Source organism: Gavia stellata, chromosome 14, assembly GCF_030936135.1.
Source record: "Gavia stellata isolate bGavSte3 chromosome 14, bGavSte3.hap2, whole genome shotgun sequence".
Classification (NCBI taxonomy): domain Eukaryota; kingdom Metazoa; phylum Chordata; class Aves; order Gaviiformes; family Gaviidae; genus Gavia; species Gavia stellata.
This window is the reverse complement of record NC_082607.1, coordinates 20,102,170-20,119,547: the sequence shown is the minus strand read 5'-3', so window position 1 is coordinate 20,119,547 and position 17,378 is coordinate 20,102,170. Positions and strand designations below refer to the sequence as shown.

General features: G+C 38.1%; 1 protein-coding gene across 3 annotated transcripts in view; it reads left to right on the top strand.

Moving 5' to 3' along the window:
• The window catches only part of ACSL4 (acyl-CoA synthetase long chain family member 4), a 40,429-nt gene extending 23,761 nt beyond the window's left edge, over nucleotides 1-16,668 (top strand). Inside the window, exons 3-16 of one of the 3 annotated variants that reach the window (XM_059824330.1) lie at nucleotides 1,052-1,291; nucleotides 1,610-1,787; nucleotides 3,622-3,731; nucleotides 3,823-3,961; nucleotides 5,411-5,561; nucleotides 6,732-6,855; nucleotides 7,645-7,716; nucleotides 9,350-9,489; nucleotides 9,961-10,133; nucleotides 10,362-10,436; nucleotides 10,665-10,856; nucleotides 11,411-11,525; nucleotides 12,252-12,409; nucleotides 14,311-16,668. In XM_059824330.1, the coding sequence (XP_059680313.1) occupies nucleotides 1,064-1,291; nucleotides 1,610-1,787; nucleotides 3,622-3,731; nucleotides 3,823-3,961; nucleotides 5,411-5,561; nucleotides 6,732-6,855; nucleotides 7,645-7,716; nucleotides 9,350-9,489; nucleotides 9,961-10,133; nucleotides 10,362-10,436; nucleotides 10,665-10,856; nucleotides 11,411-11,525; nucleotides 12,252-12,409; nucleotides 14,311-14,468 (2,013 nt within the window). In that variant the 5' untranslated portion in view covers nucleotides 1,052-1,063 and the 3' untranslated portion in view covers nucleotides 14,469-16,668. Of the gene's footprint in view, nucleotides 1-940; nucleotides 1,292-1,609; nucleotides 1,788-3,621; nucleotides 3,732-3,822; nucleotides 3,966-5,410; nucleotides 5,562-6,731; nucleotides 6,856-7,644; nucleotides 7,717-9,349; nucleotides 9,490-9,960; nucleotides 10,134-10,361; nucleotides 10,437-10,664; nucleotides 10,857-11,410; nucleotides 11,526-12,251; nucleotides 12,410-14,310 lie in introns of those variants that run through there. The other 2 variants (XM_009812768.2, XM_009812769.2) reach the window with 2 other exon arrangements.
• The last annotated feature ends 710 nt before the right edge of the window (nucleotides 16,669-17,378 follow it).

Below are 17,378 nucleotides of genomic sequence, written 5' to 3'. Positions count from 1 at the left end.
GATAAAATCTTGTCAAATTGTGCTTTATTTTAAATTGGATTAAATTGGTCAAGTTGGATTCCATTTTCCATACCTGGACTTCTGAAATGCATATATTGAAGTAGTTTTTGGAGGGGGAAAAGCACATCTGTGTAATAGCTTTCCAAGAGTCTGACATTCATAATTGAAAAGTAATAGATTAACAATTCAGTTGCTAGGGCAAAGTTAATAAAGCAGTTTTGGAATATTATATAGTTTTTAGATTACAACATGTAGACTTTTGAGGACTCTGTACCCAGATACATTTTAATCTGAATCTAAGTTGACACAATATTCTGAAAAGCAGCAAAGCAATCCAAGGTATCTTTTCTCTGTGGTACAAATATTTAGGGGGAAAACAGCTGTTGACCTTTCCCATAATTACGCAATTGTAGCATTACTCAAGTAGCTTAAACACAACATTATGATGTGAAGGACAGACTTCATCTCAACAGCCCTGAATTATTCAAACAGAGATAGTGGAAAAAAGTCTTTGAAAAGTAAATATTTGTGGATGCAACAAACAAGTATGGAAAAGATTCATCCTCTTTCGTCTTCAGAGCAGTACACTGCTGTATCTATCATGCAGTGTACATGCCTCTTGAATCAGTTACTTCAGTCTCCTTTGTCTTGATGCGTTTGAAGTGAACTCTTAGAAGGACTAAAACTAATGGACTGACTGTAATATTACTAATTTAAGTCTTTTTTTCTTTTTTTTTTCCTGCTCTCTGCTTGGCTCTGGTCTTCACCCCCAGATGTCCACTGTTGGGTCTCAAAGGTTACTAAAATTTTAGCAGCTGCTCTGAAACAGAACTACCTAAGCTGCGCTTACTGTTGCTTCTTCCTACACCATACTGCACTGCTGCTTTGCACTTGCCTGCCTCAGAATACAATAAGAGATTTTCTTTTTCAAATACCTGCAATGAAACTTAGGCTAGAAGTACGTGCCATTCTCTTGCTGCCTGTGTACTTGTTGATATCTGTGTACAGTATGCTTGTATTTATTCCATGGTATTTTCTTACCAATGCGAAGAAGAAAAAGGCTATGGCAAAACGTTTAAAAGCTAAACCCATCTCGGACAAACCTGGAAGCCCCTACCGTTCTGTCACTCATCTTGACTCACTAGCAAACATTAACATTCCTGGAGCAGACACGTTGGACAAGCTGTTTGACCATGCTTTAGCAAAGTTTGGGAAGAAGGACTGTCTTGGGACCAGAGAAATACTGAGTGAAGAAAATGAAATGCAACCAAATGGAAAAGTGTTCAAAAAGGTAAAGCTTAAAATTTTGTACTTAATTCACATTTGGTTTTGAGCTGCTTTGCATCTTGCCTCAACAATGGAGGTTTCCCTAGAGGTCTTCCTTAATAATCATCATATGATATAAACCATCCCTTTTATAGTAGTTAAAGAATAACAGAATACAGGATGCGCTATTTATTCTACTTCAAGAAAAATGAAGGCAATTTTTTTTTCTTTTAATGACTGGCAGTGTGTGTGCTTATGGTGTTATGCACCAACTCACATAAGCTTGTAGAGCTGTACCAGCAGCTTCTTGTCATCACAATTTTATTTTTTTTTTCCTCACCAGTTAATTTTAGGTACTTACAGATGGTTATCCTATGAAGAAGTAAATGAGAAAGTGAATCGCTTGGGGAGTGGACTGACTGCCCTGGGACTAACCCCAAAGAGTACTGTTGTCATATTCTGTGAGACCCGAGCAGAGTGGATGATTGCAGCTCTCACCTGCTTCAAGTACAACTTTCCTCGTGAGTGCTGAACTTGTTTACTTCTAATGTATTTTAGAACCATTTCTCAGCACTGGTTTGGCTGTTAAGTATTTTGAATCTGCCAATCCTGTCACCGATGGTATAAGCATTTCATAAACTTACTCTGCCTACGGTCTGATTCTTAGAAGTTTCCAGTCTATTCTATGCATTGCGGAGATCCCTAAAATTAACTTGCTCATACTTATGAGACTGTTTTTTCTGATTTTATTGTAGTAATGTTCTAGATGTTAGAATGACAGAAGAGTATGGTTACTATTCAGGTTTTTTTTAAAATACCCTGAAGATGTCTGTAGTTGCGTTTCTCCCCCCAAAATGTGGAATGTGTTTATAGTATTTTCTGTCTGTATCCTGACATGCATCTGAAACATGAAATGGTTATTAGAAGAGAGAAGAATGGTAATCAAAATCAGTGCTAGTCTGAGGGTTTTTTGGTGACGTTTCTAAGTTGCTCAAGTTCATTACAATAAGGTATATGGAGTTTTTATTTTTTTTAATTTTATTTAAGCTGTCAAAAATCTCTAATCTGACTTAATGCATACAGACTTCTCGGTGAATTGGCAAAGGTTACTATGCACTTACACGCCCAGTCTGCATACAACACACTATGACCCGTAGCTTATTTTTGCTGCCGCCTTATGTTTTTGCTTGCACTAGGCTGCCTCTTTTTCTTCCAGTATTGGTAGTAGCTGACTGTGCGAGGAGAAGGTCGTACAGTAGAGTATGCAGAGGGGTGTTAAAGGGCAATAATGGAAGAGCTGACATTGCTATTGAAGTAGGAGAGGATGGTTAGTTCAGTCTTGATCCTCATGCTTCGAGAGGCAGGAAGAAACGGCTATATAACATTACTCTCTTTTTGTCCCTTCCACATGAACCCTATTTCACAAGAATATTAAATTCCTTTAATGGTCTTTGGAGGTTAGAGTTTGAGATAGCAGACAATACTAAAGGAAGGTATTTTTTTCAATAGAGAGATGATGGGAAGAAGTGAACTCTTCAGGGCCTGCGAGGCACTTAATGGCACCATTAAGTAGCCAGACTGTAGCCAGTCAGGGTTAAAAATAATCTAGCAACACGAAAAACAGTCTGATTCCTTAGTCTGATTCTCTGCCTTGCCCCCATCAGTAATTTCGTGGGAGCAAGCAAAGTAGCTGACGCTGCTGAAAGAGCTGCTTGTAGAAGTGCATAGCTTTAAGCTGTGGCTGGTGCCCTGCGATGTTCAGAGTGTCACCTCTCCCCCCGAGTTCTGGCTGCAGAGAGCTCTGGGGCAGAACACGTGTTCTCTGTTGCTCACTGGGTGATTGCTTAGTGCGTTATTGTTGGGTTTTGGTGGATCTCTTTGTTTTGATGATTTCTCCTCTTCTATAGAATAGAATAGGCTATTTCAGTTGGAAGGGACCTACAACAATCATCTAGTCCAACTGCCTGACCACTTCAGGGCTGACCAAAAGTTAAAGCATGTTATGAAGGGCGTTCTCCAAATGCCTCTTAAACGGTGACAGGCCTGGGGCATTGACCACCTCTCTAGGAAGCCTGTTCCAGTGTTTGACCACCCTCTCGGTAAAGAAATGCTTCCTATACAACTGTCCTCCTCATTCCAGAGGTCTCTTGTGGCATAAAGTTCTGTTGTGGAATAATTAAAAGCTGGTTCGTTTCCAAATTAGTAAATACCCCATTGACCTCATTTTATATCTACCACTCCCACCCCCCGCACCCGGCTCCTCCCGCAATGCTTCCAGTGAGCTAAAGCAAGAGCTTTTGCATTTAGTATTACTTTAACATTTCTTTCATGTTCTCCCTCTCCTTACTGTAACAGTTGTTACGTTGTATGCCACCTTGGGTGAAGAGGCAGTAACCTATGGTCTCAATGAGTGTGGAGCATCGTATCTGGTCACTAGTGTAGAACTTCTTGAGAGCAAACTTAAGGTAATTTGGTACCAGCTTCACCTGCTTACAAGCAACCCTATAATAATTTTACAGTGCAGTCAGTGCTGAAAATTTATTTTCTCTTTTATAGACTGCATTGCAACAAGTCTCCTGTCTTAAACATATCATTTATGTGGACAAGAAGACTATCAATAAATCGGAATACCCTGAAAATGTGGAGATTCATAGTATGCAGACAATAGAAGAGCTGGGAGCCAAACCAGAAAACTGTAAGTGAATCACTTCACAGAGAACTAATCAAGAAATGCTAACAGGGAAATCGGACCTAGGTTAAGAAGGATGCGTAGCAGAAAAAACCCCACTAATGCAGGTCTCCAACACAAAGGCAGTGGCAGATTGCCCGTTCATCATCTGGCTTCCTTTAAATAAATGGAAAATTTGTTTGATCTGTATTTATTGTCCTGCACCTTTGTTCAAGTGTCAGGTATTTCAGGATAAAACTTTATTTTTAACTTCTAAACCATAACCAGAACAATTTAAAATTAAGACTCCACCTTTGTTTTAGGAAGTGAAATAGAATCCAGTGCAGTGTTCCATTTTTCTGCTACTTTTACCTTTTATTCGTATTTTTTTTCCACTATTTTTCCTAAGAAAAAAGGAGAAAGCCCTTGAGGCTTTTTTTTGCTTGTTGGCTTGGCGATGTCTTTGTCTTTTTTTTTTTTTTAAAAACCAATCTGTAGCTAAAAAGCACCTTGGGCTAGAGGAATAACCATTACCTCCCTTGCTACATTGGGCAGCCAGGAGTGACTGTAAACATCTGCTTTAGGGAAGGAAAAACCACCCTTGATCATGTCTTTTCCTTAAATCAGCAGCGTGTGCTTAGCCAGATCTTCTCTCTCTTGAATAAAAGAGGAGATGAACTGGCAAAGGAGCTTTTTGCAGGGAAGCACACATTCATTACAACTGCTTATCTTTGATCAGCTTAAGGTATGGATACAAACCAGCAGTTACCTTGAGGGGTGTTGTTTTGTGGGTTTTTCCCCCTTAAAAACCCTGCTTCCCTTGCAGACACTTCTGCTGCCTCTCTAGCTGTGAAAGCCATGAAAGCTAATAATTTTCGTCCTAAGAAAAAATGCCAAGGGATTAAAACAAAAATCAGAAGTCAAGTGTTGTAAGCTTACTGCCTTTCCACTAACTAGCAGGTTAGCTGAGGAAGGTTCATTGGGAAAAAAAAAAAAAAAAAAAGAAAAAAAAAGTAGTCTTAGCTCTACAACCTTGGCTTTGGAAAAGTGACAGAAAAGCTGACTTGGAGCTTTTTGGGGTGTTGAGTTTTTTGGGTTTGTTTTTTTTTTCCTCAACCTGTTGTTTCTTCGCAGTACTGTATTTCTCCCCTTCACTGCCCTTGACAGGTTTGCTTGGTCTTCAGAAACTTTCAGGCAGCTGTAAGACATAATGGCAAAAGTATCACCCAAATTGTGTAGATGCCCGAACACCTGTCATTCCTTTCAAAATCTGCCTTCCCTCACTTGCTCTTGAAAACAGACTACTACTCTCTTCATCACTGACTTCTGCATCCACCACTGACATTGTGCTTGCCTTTGCTGAAGCACCTGTTTCACACTGGTTGATTACAGACATCTTCCCATTGATTAAGTACAGAAATAATAATTTAGAAAGTAGACAAGAATCAGTAACAATTTTTCTCCTGCATTTTGTAGCAAGCATTCTGCCAAGCAGACCTGTTCCTACAGACTTGGCTTTAGTAATGTACACCAGTGGCTCTACTGGGAGACCTAAAGGAGTGATGATGATGCATAAAAACTTAATAGCTGGAATGACGGGACAGTGCGAGAGAATACCTGGACTGGGGTAAGAAACACTTACTTGTCATGTGTATGGAGAGATAAAACAGAACCTCCAGAAGTACACAAGTTTATAGAAAGTCTGTTGCTGGCATCAGGTGTTACCAAATTTCTTCATTTTATCATGAGGCCACTAATCATTAATTTATAAGAAATATATCTTGTGTTTGTGAACTTACCCTGTTGTTTGAAAAGGACACCCTTCTAGCTCTCATCTCATGCTTTCTCCTTTTTTTATATTACTACCCTTAGCTTTAGGTCTGTGATGGATTTTTGCACTCTCTTGTGCACCAGAAGGTGCCACCAGATAAGAAGATTCCTCATCTAGTCACACTTTGGAGATCTTTTTTAGCTGTTTTCAGGCAGCTAGAATCACTTCAGGAAGTGTGTCAGAGCCTACCATGTCCATTGATCTAGAGACACCACTGTTGGATGGATAATGCACATACTGCAGAATCTGCTCAAGTATACTTCACTGAAATGAGTAGGAAAGTAATAAATAGTGCATTGACGATAGCAAAACCAACCCCAGATTCCCTCACACTAATATTTTGAGGAAATTTTTTGTGAATGTGGGTGTGTTTGTCACTGCATTCACAAAGGGTTTAATAGCTGAAATAAGCTATGTTGCTAAACCCCTTTTGTGATGGGATATAAAACCAGTTCTGACTTGATGCTGAAAGCTTCTGTTAAGTGACAGCTCTGAGTTTCTTGCTGAGAAATCTCGGAGAAATTATTTCCTGAAATAAGCCTCAGTACTGCAGTGATCAGCTCTCTTTCTACTAATATATTTTAGAAGCAGATGCTATGATGACTGCTAAGGATTTGTAAAGCGCTGGTGATTATTTTAAAATACAGTGATTTCATCCTTAATTTGGTACCTGGGATGAAATCTCCCACAAGGAGAGGAAATAGCAGTAGAGTACTAAGGAATCTTTGAGTTTCCTAGAAAACAAGGCAAATCCTGTAATTCATACTGATTTCAGTAAGGTAGGATTTTCCCCATTTTGTTTATAAACTGTGGTTTGAAATCACACCCTTGTGTGCAGAAGCATAAGCCTCACTTGTGATCGAAGTCTTTCAAAAAGTAATAACTAAGCACACAATAAAACTGTTAAGCAGTATTTTCAGCGCACGTGTGCATCATTGTTCATTAGATAATACTTTCCTTTCCTAGACCCAAGGATACTTACATCGGTTATTTGCCTCTGGCCCATGTATTAGAATTGACTGCAGAAATCTCTTGCCTCACTTACGGCTGCCGGATTGGCTATTCCTCTCCACTCACACTATCGGATCAGGTGAGGGGCGGGGGGAAGCTTAAATTTGCTTTTGCAGTCTGCATTCTCCTTGCTTAGCTATCCTCTTTAATGAAAGAAATACTGACTGGTGTATATGGCACACTTCAGAGATGTAACTTTTTTCAGAAAATTATGCAAATTAATGTTCCTGGGGAACTATAGCAGCAGGTCATATCATATAAATTTTATTAAAACCTTTACTTTTACGATACTCAGTAAATCTAAAAGGAAACCTAATAAACACATATAGCATTATCCACTGGATATCAGGACAAGGATAGCTACTAACAGATTAGCTGAATGTAAGACTGTTTAAAGTGATTTTAAGTTTTTGGTTTCACTTTATCAGTTCTTTATCCAGTTATTGTAGGTCTTCTATTTAGCCCTTTGCCTCTTTCCATTTAACTATTAAGATAAATAAGAGCAAATTAAGCTGGAAAAGAATGCTTCTGTATGTTTTGCTGGTATAGAGACTGCATCAGGCAAAAGAAACTCCTGGAGGAAGATGGAAGAGAAAGCAAGTGCTAGAGGGAGGAAGTAAGAGAAAGATATACAAAGTGGACTTAACCAGGTTGGGCTTGTAAAACTTCTAGTATTTTGGTTGACGTTGTTGATCATTACTTTTTCCATCACAATGGAAAAAAATTTATGCAGGAAATGTTTTTTGGAGGGACAGGGGAAGAGATTTAAACGAATTACATGCTAATATATCTCCCTCATTTTTTAGTCTTTTTCTAAAGAGCTGCTTGGTTTTCGGCTTCATAAATTGACATTTTTTCCTTATTACAGTCAAGTAAGATTAAGAAGGGAAGCAAAGGAGACTGTACTGTACTTAAGCCTACCCTGGTGGCAGCTGTGCCTGTAAGTACGCAGAAGCAGATATGTTTAGCAAAAAAACTGATGCTGTCTATCTTGTTCATGCTAGAAAAATCTATTTACTAACTTTTTTTTCTCTTCATGTGTAAGTAACTGTCACAAGTAGGAAAAAGGCAGAATATAGGAATTCCAGTTGTCATTGCTGGAGCCGAGTAGTGATGCTGCAGATGAGCACAAGAATATATGTATGCTAAAGCCAAGACCCTTTTTGATCCAAAACTGTAAATGTGTTTTAATAGTTACAAGTGATGTTTTGCTGGGCTACTGATACAACAATAGGATACAGAAAGCCTTTGACATTCACAGTCTGAAACTCCTTTTTGCATCAGGAGAAATCAGGGTGGCTTTGGCTAAGATGGACACTGTAAGATATGGGTGTTTGGCTGAGTTACAGAATTCAGCAAGTTAAGCTGCCCATCTCCAAGGAAACACTTAGGCTAAGTCTCTCTGGCTGTTCTTAGGGTAAGCAGGCCATGCTTAGTCTCCTCTTGTAAGAAAAAATGATCAGGAGACTGTAACTCCTATTGCTTCTGCAGCTTAATTTCGCAGCTTTCTTTTAAATTTTAATTTGACTGTTGTTAGAAAGCATGTAAACACTTCAAAGCATTGTGCTCTGTAACAAACTTGAAGGAGCCAATCCTTAAACTTCTGTTAAATACTCCACCAGTCTGAACACTATTTATGTTAAGTTCTGTGTATTTTAGTGATCATAAGCTTATAATTTTAATGAAAATTGTCTGTGACAGAATTGTGGGGGTTTTGTCAGGTAACTAGAATTGCTGCAACCACATTGCTTTGAAAGTTGAAAAACCTCTTGGAAAAAGAAGTGGTGAAATGAAATCTCTTACTTTATTCCCTCGTGCTTGCCAATTGCTGTGGATAAAGTACAGCAACAGGACTCCTAAGCACATTAAATCTTGCATGGCATATACCAACCTTTAGCAAAGAGATTTAGCCAAACTTGAATTCAAAGTTTTCTACATCAGTTTGCCACATTTTAAGTACAGGTTAAGGTGTTACCACTAATGTAAGCAATATAACATAGCAAGTGGCATGTTACCCAAAATTTGTAGCTGTGGTTGATAGAGAAGCCATCTTCAGAATGAGGGGTGGAAAGTATTTTAAAACTAAATCTGAGGTTTAGAAAGCTCTTTGTAGAAATGCAAGCAGTACTGTGACTTACTGCAGTATGCCTGAAGACCTGCAGTGGTTACTCAATTACTTACCCATCTGCCTAATTTAAGGCAAGTTCTCTAATACAAGCTATATACTACAGCATGAGGGTTCTTCCTCTCTAGTGATAGTGGTGTGAGGAAATGGAGCAAATGGAGAAAAATAAGGCTAAGTCACTAATTTTCTACTGCATTCTCGATACTTCGTTCCACCTGTTTCAAATAGCTCCAAGCTGCAATGGTCTATAAATTAATTGATCACACATTAAAAGCATTACAGTGAAGCATTGCCTAACCAATGATGCAGACATTTTCACACTTACTGTATTATCCGTTTTAAAGGAAGAATAATAGGGTTTTTTATTTTATTTTTAACATGGAATTTAATTTACACATGCTGGTCTATTCTATGTGGTAATTTTCCTTGCTTTTTTAACACTTTGTAGGAAATAATGGACAGAATCTATAAAAATGTCATGAGTAAAGTTCAAGAGATGAACTATATTCAGAGAACGCTGTTCAAGATAGGATATGACTACAAATTGGAACAAATCAAGAGGGGATACGATGCACCTCTGTGTAACGTGTAAGTATAATTCACAGTCCAAATGTACCTTTTTCCTTGTGATTTGTTAAGACAGTCTAAAAGAATAATCATCTAAGCTATCTGACATCAGACAATTCTCATCCAACACGCATATATCATCTAATGACTAACTGAAATAATCCAAGTTCTTACTGGAAAAGGATAAGATATTTAATGGTAGGAATGACTAATCTTCAGAACAGATGACTAGCTAGTTTTCATTGGATTGCCTTTTTGTAGTAATAAAATTGGAATGTTTGTTTAGTTAAGTTACAGGAATTCTGCTATCTTCAAGTGTTACACAAGAGGTAACGTTTTTGATTATCCCTGCTGTCCACTAAAATCTGTGAATGATCAAGTTATTTTTTAAGGTGTTCCAGACAGGAAGGAAGGAAGAAGGTGTGTGTCTCTCTTGTTTTCATACAAGTGAGCTGAGTGAATGATTTTTAATGCGCTTTTCCTTCTTTCAAGACTATTGTTTAAGAAAGTAAAGGCACTACTGGGAGGGAATGTCCGTATGATGCTTTCTGGAGGAGCACCACTCTCGCCTCAAACACAAAGATTCATGAATGTCTGTTTTTGCTGTCCTGTTGGTCAAGGCTATGGACTAACAGAAACATGTGGAGCTGGAACAATTACAGAAGGTAGTTAAAATGCTTCTGGAAATACATAATTTAAGATATAGATATCTATGAGGGTTTGGTGTGGTTTTGGGGTTTTTTTTTTTTGTAAAGTCAAAATAGCTGTTATATGGCAATTAAAGTTCTTAACTGCCATAAAGTAACTTGAGATAAGCTACCGCTTTATTTATGGTTTGAGTTTGTATTTCAAATGACAAAAATATTTGTATTCTTCCTTGTTCTCTCCCTAAGCTGCTGATTACAGCACTGGCAGAGTTGGAGCTCCTCTTATTTGTTGTGAAATAAAACTGAGAGACTGGCAAGAAGGTGAGAGTATTAAATAGTTTGATTTCAGAGTAACTAATTTAACCACTGCTTAGCTGGTTTCTTTGCCTATCTGCTTAGCTAGGTGGGGCATATGAAGTAATTGTTCTTTGCCTTTTATAATAGTCATCAATTTGCGTGCATTAACGTCAAGCTGAAGTTTCCAAATATTTTCCTGGCAGAAAAATATATAAGTTAAAAATAATTGTGTGTGGATTTTCTTGTTTTCAGGGGGCTACACTAATAAAGACAAGCCTAATCCTAGAGGAGAAATTATAATTGGTGGACCTAACGTCTCAATGGGATATTTTAAAAATGAAGAGAAGACAACAGAAGAGTTCTCCATTGATGAGAACGGTCAGAGATGGTTCTGTACAGGAGATATAGGGGAATTTCATCCGGATGGGTGTCTGCAGATCATAGGTTGGCCTCAATTTTTCATATCTTAATATATTACAAGATCTTGACTAAACATAATTATAAGCATGCTATTAATCCTGTTGGCTTTGCCAGGGCTAATCTATGTAAGGTTACGCTGTGATTCTGCAAGCAGGTAAAACACATTCCCAAAAGTCCTCACAGCTGTAGGAAAATTTTGGAAGTGATGCTGTTTCCTGTGACATTACCACTATCTAAATTTAACACACAGACTTTAAACAGTAAATGAAAGATTAATTTTTGGTGTTAATTACAAAGCTTTAAAATCAGAGTCCCCATCACTTTCACGCAAGTTGTGTGACAAGCAGCGTAGTGCTATGTAAAATTTTTTGCAGAAGCCTTTATAAAGTTGGCAGAATATGTACATGCTATTAGCTGCTTTAAAATTTTAATAACATGCTTTAATTCATGTTTATTAAGAATCCTGCATAGCATTGCACAAAATACATACATAGTGGCTTTGCAAATGAGTCTGTGGAAATGCAAAAGTTTAAATGGAATAAGCTTCTTTTTTTCCCCCCTTCCCCCACAACTCCTAGATCGTAAGAAAGACTTGGTAAAGCTACAAGCAGGAGAATATGTATCTCTGGGCAAAGTAGAGGCAGCACTGAAGAACTGTCCATTGATTGACAATATCTGTGCTTATGCCAAAAGGTAAGAGTGGTATTAATTTAGAGACTCCATTTAGGGTAAACATGAAATATAGGCTCTGACCCACTTGTCTGATGATAGTTTTCCATGGTTTCCATTGAATAAACACCCCTACCAGGGTGCAAGTTATAAACAGCATCTCTGGAGTAGCACAGGTGCCCAGATTTCCTAAAACGTGAAGAAATTACTTACGTTTTTCTGTTGGCACTTCTCCTACCCTAATAAATACACTTCAGTTCCATCCCATCCCTTCCCCAAACAGGTATGATCATATTTAGCGTGTGTTTTGGCTTTCTGTCAGAACACCAGAGAAAAGTTAACCTGGACACTTTGTACCTGATCCAAAGCTCTCCAGTGTGTTTTGGAAATAGTCCTGGTCTCTCCTCACCCTCCCCTCAACTTAAAGACACTACATGAAGGGAAACTGAAGAGAACTAGATAAATACCAGATGTAGCTAGGAAGCTAAACTGAGACATGCAGTCGTGAAATTACAGCAAAGCATGATACCAATCAAACCTAACATTGTAAAAGAACTTTGAATACCTTTGATAAAAGTTCTCAGTTGTGAAGACTTAATGTACAAGACTGATTCTGTATGGGGAAATAACTACAGTTCAAAAAGCACTGTGGATCTGTGTATCTAACATCAAGTAAGCACTTTACGCCCTGAAATGGAAGTCTCAGCTATTTGTATCTTTTTTCTTCCTTCTCTTGCCATCTTGTGGTAGCGACCAGTCTTACGTGATCAGCTTTGTGGTTCCTAATCAGAAGAAGCTGACGGCATTAGCTGAGCAGAAGGGCATCGGTGGAACCTGGGTAGATATTTGTAACCATCCTACAATGGAAGCTGAAATACTGCAAGAGATTAAAGAAGTGGCAAACAAAAGTAAGTGAAGCAGCATATTGTGCTAGCCAATCTCATAGTGCTTATCCATCAAAAATTTTCAGTTATCCTCACTAACTGTTCTTCCTTCTTCCTGTTGCCTCTGTATCTGCCAAAATGTTATAATTTAATCGGGCAAAGACCACATCAAATTGTTCCTGGGATAATAGGCAATAGACGTGCTTTTGGTTGTATCAACTACTTTATCTTTTTTTATTTCCTAAAAAAAAAAGATTTTTTTCAACTAAACTCTAGAGACAGGTTGCTTGTCTAATAGAGCTAAAATAAGGTCCAAGAGAGCTGTCAATTTGGAAGGAAAGTTACAAGACGTTTGCTGGTAAGAAAACGAGTTAAGCAAGAGATCTCAAAGCTTTTTTTCCCCCCATGCACCTTTGTCCCCTACAGCTTTGAACAACCATGATCCTTGTGGTTGTAATGGCTTAAAAGCCTGCTATTTCTTGCTGTGGTACTGAAGGATCAAAAGCCTCATCAACCCTTTATGGGGCCAAAAAATGAACAAACTAACTGGGGAAAAAAGTCGCTAAAGCACTTGGCACCTCATACAAAGAAGTAGTAAAACTGGACTTAAGCACACGCTAAGCACTGCGTCTCGAACTTCAGAGAGGAGACTCTGCCTTTTGAAGCCAAGAAAACAAGAATGAAAAGTGCTATGAAGTTGTGCCTTTAAAAAAAAAATAAACCAATCCGTAGATTTGGATTGATAAATCAATCAGACTTGGGTTTAAACATTTTAATCTGTGTTTTTCTATCACGAACTAGACAAATTACTATCCATATAGCTTTGTTTATTCAAAATCTTTGTTTATACGTTCTTCCTACCTTCTAGATAGTAATCTACCATTGAGATACAACTCATTTACTTGAAACTTTTTTCCAAAACTATTTTAAAGAGATCGTTCTCATTTTTAGTGGAACATAATGCACCTTCATCACGAGCAGGCATGTATCTAAGATGAAACAGTACATTACAACGCCAGTTTGAAGTCAGAGAGACAGAAGACCCCCTGGGGACAGCCATACGGCCGGAGAGCCTGCTGTCTCCCATCTGCTGACACCTAGAGGCCATGCTGCCACAAGTTGTCCTAGAAATGCAGCTACAAGCCCATGTACGTGGCATCCTCTGACAGGCCTATATGCAGGAGCTGATAGCGAAGCCCATCAAGCATTGCACACATGTAGCAGCTCCCTGCCCTGTTCCCGATGTCTCTGCCCTTCTCCCTGAAGCAGTTAACCTGCCTCCTCCCTTGCTCACCCCTCTTTGGCCTGGGCAAGAGAAGCAGCTTCGGCTGCGGTGAAGCTGTGCGTGTGCCAAGCCACTGCTTCCAGCTGAAAGGAAAAGAAGTGACTAACGTAACAAAAATAAAGAGAAGTCCCTTTATTTTGAACTCCAAACAAACTCTTAGGAAGGAAGAATTTGGGAAAGAATCATTCAACCATGGAAAGTACAGAAGTACTTCATTATAATTAAAATATGAAAGACATCTGACTAGTCTGAGTTCATCTAGTTATTACTGCATTCCTAAAATAAAGGTACAACTCTAGATTTCAGTGTATCCTTTTGTGACAGTAGTGTCCGATATTCAGACTACATACTCATTTGTTGCAAGCTTTAGATTTTACACTGTCACATCCAATACAAGCTACAAGTACAGTGTGTTATTAGAATATTTGTACACTAACCAGTGCTCAGCATTGGCACAAGATTAAATTTGCTTGGTACAAGATCAAATTTGCTTGTGGCCCTTCCGTAAGGTTACTTCATTAAGTAGGACACCATATTATACAAGCTACAGGGTGCTCACCTTAGATTTTTAGGTAGCATGAATTAGTATTTCATTTGGCTATGTAACCAGTCATGCTTTTGTTTATTCTTGTCCCTGCAGTGAAATTGGAAAGGTTTGAAATACCCATCAAAGTACGGTTAAGCCCTGAACCATGGACCCCAGAGACTGGGTTAGTAACAGATGCTTTCAAGCTGAAAAGGAAAGAACTGAAAAACCATTACCTCAACGACATCGAAAGAATGTATGGAGGCAAATAAGCAAGTTATGTTGACCAGACGGTTGTGCAGATGGTTCCTTCTCATGCCTCAATTTTGGATGTCTGTGTATACTGTAGATGTCACACATTCAGAAAATATATGAAATGGATGAATGTTTCTATATATTGAGTACAACAGTCAGTATCTTAGATTACAAATTCTTAATTATTAGCAGACTAGACGCTGATGGTCTTCATAGAGTTTCATGTGATCATCTCCAGTTTTGAGACAGGCATCATTATGTGAAGCAGTAGGACCAGGTAATTTTATTATTATTGTTTCTCTAGTGTATTCAGACTGCTTGCAACTTCTCTTTCATTCATTCTGAAGTCTGGCCTATATTTCAAAGAGAAAAATGAATGTAATTGTGATCATTCTTCTGTCATAGTAAGATACTTAGTGAGGGAGGAAAAAAAGAGTATTTAAAGTCTACCCCTCTCCATCTAAAAACAAAACCAAGACAACATTAGTCAAGAACTTGCTAGAGATCAGTAATAATGCACTGCTTGAGAATGGATGGATTCTTCTGCACGTCAGTTAGTATCTTGAATATTTACAGTGCCTAAAAAAGACTACGAAGTACACTTACTGAAAAAAGGTGAACTGAAAAGCTTTCTAAAAACAAGTTATTTGAAATTTCATTCAAAAGGTGTTGAATTAACTATTTCAACTTCCAGCTCACCAAATATGTTTTTACTTGCCACTGTGTTTTAATTCAAGCAGAGCTTTCCACTAGGACACACAGCATAAAAGACGACGAAGACTTGCGCTGCTACAGGAGGCACTGATGAGAAATCATCACCTGAATGCAGAATGCAAAACTTGCATCTTGCCTGGCAAACAACAGTGAAATTGATGGGCAGTTGCCTCTAAGCAGCTTTGAAACTCAGAGGAGTTTTGGGTGTTTTTTTTTTTTTGAGGGGTGGTTGGTGGTTTTGTTTTTAAGGCACTGATCCTCTAGACCTTCACATACATGTGAGTAATAGTACAGGTTACCTGTATGTTATTTAGAGGATCAGGCTCTAAATGTCTGTTAATCGCTTTGTGGAAAGGTATTTCCGTTCACCTTTTAAATATGGTAAGCGTAACAAGGCAACCGGAAACCAGCAGTAGTTTCCCCATGTAGTCTTGTTTCACTTACGGAAAAGGAGTCTGTGACCAGGGAATCTTTGTTTTATGGAACTTGTAAAAAGGGACAAATCACTCTTTACAGAAATTCATTATGAAAATGTTCTCTTATTAACTGGAAGTCATGGATGTGAAGAAGAGGGAAGATACAATTTAATAATAGTTCATCATTTTGTGTGCAGAATCCTGTACTGTGTCCTGCATCCCTGCTCACTCTTCACACTTGAACCATAAATGCTGTAAAAAGCAGAGGCTCTTGATACTGTTCTACTTTGCACTTTCTTAATCGTTTTATATATGTTGCTTACATTTTGTACAGCTGTGGCCCTCAACTGCTATATATTAGAAATTCATTTTAAAGTATTTATAGATTACTATTCATAATATTTGTGTTGTGTATATGATGGTTAAAAAGAAAAATTATTTGGTATTGTCACTGTACAGAAAGTAAATGATTTTGTACGATGCTTCTCACGAACGTGCTAGCTTGCAATTTCGGAGCAAGTTTTTCCCTTTATTGCATGTATGTATATTTTTCTTTTTTCCAGTTCAAACAGATTTTGGCAAAAATAAATCATGGCTATACACTCATTACCTAAACCATCCCTTCTTCTTGGGACCAACTTCAGACATCCCCATGCATAACTTTCTCTGGCCAGTCCAGAACATTGCCAGCTCATCTTACAAGAACCCCCAGGGGAAAGGGAAAAAGAAAATCTGGTACATGAAGCTGACTGTATCTAGTTGCACATGGAACTACAACAGTCACTAAAAGGAACGAGGAAATAGCTTTTTCTAAAAAAGAAACTATTTTTTTTTAAGACACATACAGTTGTTTTACAACAGGAAATATTTCCATATCAGTAGCATCTTTTTAAATGACTCAGTCCTCGAGCCATGTTACTGATTTTTCTGTGTTTAAAATTGGTTGCTATTAAATAGCCTTTAGTCAGCCTGTTAGCATCACAAAAGTTAAATACATGTAAGAAAGTTACTTGCACTTGAGTCTGTCAGCAGGTTGTATGATTTTTTTTTAAACCATGAATGTATTTATATGAAATGTCTTTTAATCTAGACTGCAGGTATCTATCTTCTGTGTCTTGGTTGACTGAGGATTGCTATTTTCAATATATGTACATACACAATGTTAACATTTCAAAAGTGGAATACAATTTAAATGGTTCAACAAGTTTGTGTTCTGAAGGATCTTTATACATTGCACAAGTTGTCTCTAGTTACTGTTCAGCCCCTCACATTCTCTCTGAAACAGAGCATACCTTAGAAGAACTTCTCAAAAGAAGGAGCAAGAAGTATGTGCTACAGACATTGAAAACAAAGCCTAGAGTGGGCCTAGTTTTTCTTTCAAGAAATGAACTAAACGTGGATGTGTTACAAAAGACAATTTGATACACACCAGTGTTTCAAGCATTTTTTGAGAAGGGGAAGGATTATGTCAGCTGCCTTCAAATACGGGGATTATTTGCAAATAATTACTTGCAGTTTGGCAAGAACTTTATCCTTATTTTTAATGAATTCCAAATCCTTTTGTGACAGAGCTTGTGGAGAAGTAAGAAACAGAGGATGAGCAAGAACATCATTCTCACCATTAAAAATACAGACCTAGGATGCAGATGAAGTGATAGTATATGGCTTCAAAACCATTATGGGATAGTTACAGATGGTACCCTGTGCTTGACTGAAAGGACATGCAGCATGGGACTGAAGTGTAAGGGAGCAGTTCATTTACTAAATGTGAAGGTTCTAGAAAGCTCAAAGTAGCTG